The sequence below is a fragment of the Nanorana parkeri genome, unplaced genomic scaffold (genome assembly GCF_000935625.1).
Source record: "Nanorana parkeri isolate BGI_ZX_2015 unplaced genomic scaffold, ASM93562v1 scaffold995, whole genome shotgun sequence".
In the NCBI taxonomy this organism is placed as follows: domain Eukaryota; kingdom Metazoa; phylum Chordata; class Amphibia; order Anura; family Dicroglossidae; genus Nanorana; species Nanorana parkeri.
Window position 1 is genome coordinate 552639 of NW_017307263.1, and position 8495 is coordinate 561133.

Consider the following 8495-nt stretch of genomic DNA (forward strand, 5'->3'; position numbering starts at 1 on the left):
AACACAGTGTTTTAAATAAAAGGTTAACATCGACCCTTCATTCATTATAGACACTAATCACCCTTGTACCCTTGTTCAGGTTTAGTGCGAGTATAACAAAAATAGATTTAAGACAAACACACACAAACATAAATTAATATATATAGATATACACCATAAATTCTACTAAAACCACAAATAAAAGAAGCAAAGCACACTAAAGTGTGGATTTCACACACATAAAGGCAGATGGGAGCTGTTAAGGCTGAACTTCAGACGCATATAAAAGATGCAAATCAATGCAGCTCTGTATTCATTAATATAACATATTTTTTTAAAATAAAAATGCAAGAAGTGTAAGTGCCACAACAGCCTTCTGCAGTTCCTGTACAAACCGGGAACAAAAGAAGAACCACAAGCAACCACTTAGCGCTGCGGTGCTTATTTGTTAACAAGGGACGTGCTGAAGTAAGCAGTGACAGAGAGTTGAGCTCATCAGCTTGCTGCTTCTCGTTTCACTGTCCAGTCATAGGCTGGGAAGGCACAAGACCAGTAAGTGTTACTTAAGTGCAATAGAAAAAAAATCAGGGCTCCTGCCCTTCCAGACAGGGCTCTGTAAATTCCATGACTGAATGAACAGAAATAAAAACTCTATAGCAGATAAAACATCTCCATGATATGTACTGCATTTCTGTATTTAGTTGATTGCCTAGAGTTCAGCTTTAAAATTTGGTAACAACAAATCCAAACCACACTTATTTGTTCAAACAGCTCCAAATTGTACAGTACCGTAGCATAAATCTTTGTATGAAGTCAGAAAAAAGCGTCATCAATCTTCTGTGTTTGTTATTAACAATGACACATAAGGTTGCAGGAAGATGATCTGTGATTCATGTTTGACCTTTCTTCTTTGGTAAGTATATGTTCAACACTTGGTTCATGATCACTAATGAAGGGTAGAGAGGCAAGAGAAGGCAAATGTACCATGCGTACCCCTTAATTTGAGCCCGAAACCAGTTTGAATACAAACCTAGAAGAACAGTGGCCATTGCAAGCAGATATATCAAAAGGCCACAAGTGGCATGGTACAGCTTGAGACGGGATACTGCAGTCACTCGGGCCAACCGGGGACAGAGAAGGGCAAACCCACACACAGTCTGACCACACGTGGCTATCAAAGTAACTAGACCGAGAATGCTGTGCCATGAGGTTAAGTGTGGCTGTTCACTGACGTTTTTACTGCAAACAATGAAGGATATTCCTATTCCTGCTAAGATCGGCACACACAGCTGTAGGAGCCAATGAAGTCGAGTCTTAGACTTGCGAGATAGAGGACAGAGAGGAGAAGTCTCTGGCGATAACAGCAATACAGCTTCTGTCATACAAAGGCAAAACTATAAGGAAAAAAGATAAACATAACGATCAATGTGATTTTTGTCAAAATTAGCATTTTTTACCACATATCTGAATCAATAAGAAAAACCTTAAAGTGACATTAAACACTCAGATTTTTTAACATAAAACAATACTGTAATGTGTGCCTTACTGTAATCCATGGTTGTTTCCCTTCTCTTTGCTGCTCTTCCTTTTAAATCGGTATCTGTTCTCATGCTCAGCAGAACTTGTTTTGCAGCAGACTGCCTTGTCTCAGGAATGGATACACGGTGTCTGTGTATAGGTTTGTATAGGCTTGTAACCTGAGCCAGCACTACAGGAAGAGGCCCTGAGCTGAAAAGGAAAGTTCTCCCCAAGCATGAGAAGACATGAGGATTTAAAAGGAAGAGCAGCAAAGAGAAGGGAAACTACCATGGATTACAGTAAGGCACACATTACAGTATTGGTTTATGTTAAAAAATCTGAGGGTTTAATGTCACTTTAAGGCTGCCATTCATATTACATGAACAGGGTGCTAAATGCAAAGCATGCTCAGCTCATCTGCTCTGAACATAGATTATTATTACCTCTTTTTTTATTTATCAGGGCAGCACACCTGAAACACAACTCCATCCACCTGGCCTCTACTTTTTTCCATAGGAAAGGTTGCTGTCGCAGCTTAAAAGGTGTTAGCTGGAGTTGTCCTTTAATTTGTTTTTTACCCAACATTCAAAACTAAATGTCTGACAACCCTTTGACAGCGTGACAATGGTGTTGTAGAATTTCTCTGCACAACAAATAGTACTGTCACCGTTACAGAAAGTGGGAAAATACCAAGGACATTAGGTGTAGCATAAGGGCAAGGTGGGGACAACGCAAGCTAATATGATTATATGAGCAGGCTTGGATTTAAAGGATCAATAGAGAGCGTTTCTCATGATACTTATTCTGTTGGTTAATAGCTTGTTGGTAGGTAGGGATAAAATCAAACTGTGAACACCACACAGAGCAGCAAGTCCAATGGGATTTAGTGTTTGGGCTGCCTGCAGGTATTGAATGTTTTTATGGTTGGTAAATGGATGACTGGCTCTCTCTGGAAGGTGACACCACTATATTAAAGCAAGAATTACAACACACAATTTATGAATTAGTAGTTCTCTGTGCAAGAGTTTAGGGAAATATAACATCCGTAAAAAAAGGCACCTACTGATTGAGTGTAAACTGCCAAGAAAAAAATAGTATTTGGATGTACCGTATTTTTCAAACCATAAGACGCACCTAGGTTTAGAGGAAAAAAACTACTTCTAGAGACAGTGAAACAACTTTATTTACCGCCTCCACAATGCCGCTGCCCGTGTCTAACTTCGGCATACTGAGACTCCTCCCTTTCCCTGTCATGTGGCATGACACAGGAAGGTGAGAAGCCAGTCAGACACATAAGTTAGACAGCGGTAGCACGGCCAGCGGCATTATTGAAGAGGTAAATAATGCTGCTTCGCTGGCTCTATAAGTAGTACAAGCGGCCCTTACCCTCCCATCGTTCAATCAAGTGATTACCAGTACACCATCAGACCTGCCACCTCAGCTCACACACACATCACACTGCAGGAGCCGCTGGGCGCGTGTGTGTGATAGCTGAGGCGGCAGGGCTGCTGGCGCAGGAGATTGTCGGGACCTGGGGGGGAATATTCGCTCCATAAGACGCACAGACATTTTTGCCCGTCTTTTGGGGGGGAAAAGTGCGTCTTATGGAGCGAAAAATACGGTAAGTCATTGGAAAACAAAAAGCACTACGTAAGTAGTTGTTTTCTGTAAGATCAGTCATCATAGTAAACAATGGGCAACAGTCATTTACAAACTTAAGGTAATAATCTTAAAAGCTAAAGCCTTGAAGTACTGACCATGGGTTGAGAAATTGCTTCTTTGGGATCCCATTAAGACCAGTACCGTAACCAAATACCTGCATTTGATCACATAGTTGACTGCCTTTAATACCCCACAGAAGAGCTTTTTCAAAGCCAAGGGTATCATCTATGAATTTAGGGGAGTGGGTTTGGGTAGAAAACCTGGAGATATTTTTAATGAAGTGTCAATTTAATGTGCTCAGAAAGCCCTTGCAAGATAAATGATTCTAGAGTTTCATTACCCCTTTCCTCTCTGCAGCTAATGTATGGTAGCACTTAGAAAAAGAGCGCCTTGATTTAGGATTTCAGATATGGCAGAAGACACTCAGCCATTCAGATATAGCAGAAGATTCAGATATAGCCAGAGTCAATGATGAAAAGGTTATAAAAAGTTGGCAGAAGAAGTTTGGAGCTGATGCAGACAATACTTCGATTGCGTATTGTTGTATGGCATCTTGTCACTAATACAATACAGGCATTGCCGAGTACAGGGTGCTAGGAATCCTGAGTTTCCAGGATTTCTTCAAGTGATGCCTAGCAATTTAGTCCAGGAGACAAGTCATCTTCACTCCCAAGGGTTAACCTAAAAAAATCTAGAAAAAAAACAGCAAAGTCTGTCCCGTAGACAGGAGTAAACAGAGGACAAGAGGATAGGAAGGACATTTGAAAATTTCCTGTCCAGGTCGAGGGAGCAGAATCTTCATCCAGGAGTGCTGTCCTGCTGATCAAACTGAAAGGTATTTACAAAAAGGCAAACAGAGACAGAGGTGAAGACGTGCAAGAGAACATGAGGAAAACGGGCACCAAGCAGGAAAAATATTATAACACCAATAGAAAAAAATAATTATATATATATAGAAAGATATACTCCTCTCTTTATTTCTTATTTCTATTCACTTATAGCAGATATTTTTTAACTACATATAGACAATCCTTCTGAAGACAGTCAACCTTAGCCAAGTCAGAAATGCTGATGTAATGATGTTCTTACTGTACAATAGATCATTGAAAAAAAATAAGCCCGACCATTTTTTCTTTTTGTTTAAAATGATTGTTTAATGCTCGAATCAAATGTACAGTTCAAACGAGTTTAAAACAATATGATTCTTTCATTGAAATTACACTTATATTGTACAATTGTATCAGTATGTATCCCTGCATTAGACGTAACACAAATTTGCAGTTTTAAAGCACTAAGTGGATTAAAGGAGAACTATGGGGTCAGGGCTTTTCCACATAGTTCTCCTAAGGGTCACGGGAGAACACAAACTAGTGACCCAAAGCTCAGTATAGCGGGAGCTACAGCTCGCACTATACTGAGACGCCGCAGCCGGAACGGATCCCGACATTGCTGTCGAGATCCACCCAGCTGCGGGATTGACAGCTGGCTCTGCCTATCTAGAGGCAGAGCCAGCTGTGCCCACCCCTCCCCCGTCCGTTCCGCCAGTCAGCGCTGGAGGATCGGACAAGGGAGGGGGGGAATCCCTGCAGGGAGCCATGAGTGACAGTCACGGCTCTCTGCAAGGATAGATCGAGAAGTGAGCAAGCGACGGTATGTGTTCGCTCACCTCCCGATCTACTGAGCCGACCTGCGACAGTTTCATTGTCACAAGTCGGCTCAGATTATGAGGCTCATAGTTCTCCTTTAAGGAGAGAAGAGGCAGATCTGTCACCAACTCTGCTCGTGCAAGCCTTAGCTATGGGTCACAGGTACTCCTGGTACACCGTGTTTGCCAAGCTCTACTTCTCCAAGCCCTTGCAGCCAGGCACATCTCAGTGCCTGCCAGCTCCTCTGTTCTCTCACTAGTTGCCTGGCTGTTTCCACTGGTGGTCCTATCGCATGTCCCTGCTATGTCTGCTAGTATCTGAGGAAGTGACCTGGGGAGGCAGGATGCAGAGTTCAAAGCCCCATGAGGGGGTCCTTAGTGAATACCGCCCACCCCTTAGGCTCCGCAGTGAACATTTTCATAGTCAGGGCAGGGTTCAGTTCACTCTGTTCATGAAACTTTGTATATACTTTTTGCATCAAAAACTATCGATGCAGCCAAAACCCCTCAAGATGATACAGCAAATAAACATAGCTAAATGTTTATGGATGTCTTGGGAATTTTCATCCAATACTACTCAAAATAATGAGTTTGTTTGGTACGTGCCCTCATATATAGGGATGTAGGTTTTACTGCCCTCATGTGCTTCAAAGTCAAACATTCTATAAACCTGCTTTTTTTTGGATTTAATACAGTTTCAGTACAGAAGTATAGAAACATCATGAGGATTCTATAAAGAGAATCAGTGATTCACAAATGTTTGATTCATTTAAATATTTCCGTGCTCATCTTGTCTGATTTCCGGAGAGTCATGCAGGAAATATGATTCATGACTTGATGATTCTCCATAAACTGGACACCTCTACATGAATACATTTAGGTGCAAATAACATTTGCCTCATTTGTTTATTGACTTCCCTAGTGACAATATTTTCTACTGAATATAAGACATGAATAGAAAAGACACAACGGCAACAGGACTAAAAGAGACATGCATGTTTTTTGCAGGTACACAGTCTGCCTGAATCCAGATTAAACCCCATGCTGATAAGGAATACATATTTTTTTCAAGGTTAAGCTATCACTGTAGATACCACCTTAATTCTTTTCAGATGAAAACTAGGACAAATAGAGAGTGTGAATCTTCCACTAGGGACAGCAATAAAAACCTGACAGGCCCTGAAGTGGACTTGCTTGGCCTGCCCAAATTGAAAAACAGGCAGAGATGTATTTTTACATATAAGCGATCCGCCGGCTATAGAGCCGGCTGATCACTTGTATAAGGTGCCGGTATGTGCGCCCCCCTCCACTGGTCTCGAGCTCCGCTGTGCCTGGTGCGAGCCCGGGACCAGAATGTGGAAGTGATGTATATTACATCACTTCCGCATTCTTATGTCACTCTCCGGCATCAGAAGCTGGAGAGAAGCTGATGAAGCAGATCTCTGCTTCATCAGCTTATTTGGGGGTCCCTAGGTGACATTAGGGGTCTTGGGGACCCTTGATGTCTCCATGAAGAGGACCTGTCACATCTCTTTGGTATCACATAGGAGGATTTCTTAGCCACCTCTGTGATAACAATAACGTTAAGTTAAAAAAAAAAAAAGTGGGAAAACAAAATTAAAGCTGCAAAAAAAAAAAAAAAGTCACATGAAAAAGAATTTTAAAAAACCACAAAAATGTTTTAAAGTCCCCCACCCATACATACACGCGTGCAAACATGCGTCGGGTGCGCATATGTGCGAAAATGACGATTGTGCCCACTACGGAGCACACGTTACATATCGCCGCGAACTTCGCAGTGAGAGCAATCATTCTAGGGCCATCAATCACTGATAACACTAAACTGATGAGCAGTAAAAGCTTTTAAATCGTCGCCTATGGCCAATTTTGGGTATGGTAGTTTCTTGCGATTTCACAGGTGCGTGCAATTGTAAGGCTTGGCATGTTTGGTGTCTATTTACCCGACGTGACCCCGTCTTTTATATTTTACTAAGAAATTGGGTAATAATAATTAATTGTTTCCTAACATAATGTAAAAAAAAAAACTTTTCAGTCATTTTTCCTTAATGTAGTAAAAAATAAAACCCCCAGTGGTGATTAAATACCACCAACAGAAAGCTCTATCTGTCCCCAAAAATGGTATAAAATGTGTTTCAGTACAGCGTTGCATGACGGAATAAATGTCAGTCAAAGTACCGCAGCGCTGAATACTGAGAAATGGCCTGGACAGGAAGGGGGTGTAAACACCTGGTCAGAAAGCAGTTAACATATAGATTTGAGACTACCATGTTTTTATCCTACAGTTCCTCTGACTTCAGAAAATATATACCGTATATACTCGAGTATAAGCCGAGATTTTCAGCCCATTTTTTTGGGTGAAAAGTGCCCCCCTCGGCTTATACTCGAGTCAGAGGGCCTTTAGTAAATTTGCAAACACGTAATATTAGTTTATATTTCTGGAATAAGTGAACAGGGTATGCATGGGAGGTGGCTCGGGAGGGGAGCCTAGTGCTGTTAATCTGCCTGGAGCCTTGATTAGTCTTAGTACAGTCTGACATTAATAAATACTATTTAAAAAAAAAAGGCAAAAGTACCAGACAAAAATGTAATAATATTGTAATGTATACAGTGTATGCTAAGCGTAAGTACTTGAATACTTACTAGTTCCAGGTCGAGCAAGAACTATTAAGAAGACTGTAAACCCAAGTGCTAATATATGTGCAAGGAATCCGCTGAATCTCCGCAGACAACGGTAAAGCCAAAAATCTGGAATCCTTGGCGAATCTACCCGAAGCTGGGTATACGGGAGTGAAACCTCAGACATTACCTAAAATTTTAAAACAATAAAGGGTCAGTTGTTGATTAACATACTTTAAGCCCAACTCTATCCAAAAGACTTTTTTTTTGGTCTGTAAGACTTAGAAAATAGAACATACTTGTGTTTGGGAGATTTCACCTGACCTCCTATTCCTGGTCCAATGAGGGTGGAGGTCGTCGCTGGGAAAACACGGACAATATTCCGCAATCTACATAATCTGTACAGTACCAAAATCAATAGAGGGCAGGAAGATCATTCTGTGGTAGCTCGACTCTTGGAGTTGCTGGTCCTTATCAATTTTAGTTTTCATTTTGGTGGGTGAGAAGCACTAAAATTAATGGTCAAAAACTTTTGAGCATCAAAAATCCATTGCGTTACTGCAGAATGAATTTAACAAATGGACATTTTGGGAGTTTAAAGCATCCCCTTCTTCAGGGCTCTGAATGTAAGCTAAATGACTGGGAGTGGGTCCAGTATTAGACCGAGAGCTAATTATTTTTGTGGTGCCTTAGTAACTTGGGAAGCTTTTATTCTGCCTATGTTCAGATCTGTGGCTGTGTTTCAAAAAACGTCAGTGTGAAATCAGTGGGCCATCTCTTTTTTATCCTACAAAGATTATTAAAAACATTGTTACTCTGTATCTAGGGCTTTCATAAATCGATTAGTTAGCTGATTATTAACTTTGATTAATCGGATAAAATAAAAAAATTTAAAATACTGTCTTAATAATTTATTTAAATTAAAGTACACAAATGCAACATTACAGACAAAGTTTACTTCAGAACAAAACAGTATGCAAATTTTTTGAAATCGCAATGCACTGGAACGCAGGGCCTTGCAGTACAGCGCGTTCCAGTGCGGACAATCGCACTG

At 40.9% G+C, this 8495-nt stretch overlaps 1 protein-coding gene across 1 annotated transcript; it reads right to left on the reverse strand.

Moving 5' to 3' along the window:
- Nucleotides 1–677: 677 nt before the first annotated feature.
- Nucleotides 678–7628, reverse strand: LOC108795702 (cytochrome b561 domain-containing protein 1). The gene is given in 3 exon segments (XM_018566988.1): nucleotides 678–1443; nucleotides 2950–3028; nucleotides 7460–7628. Coding segments are annotated over 3 exon segments (822 nt in total). The 3' UTR covers nucleotides 678–869.
- Between the last annotated feature and the right edge of the window lie 867 nt (nucleotides 7629–8495).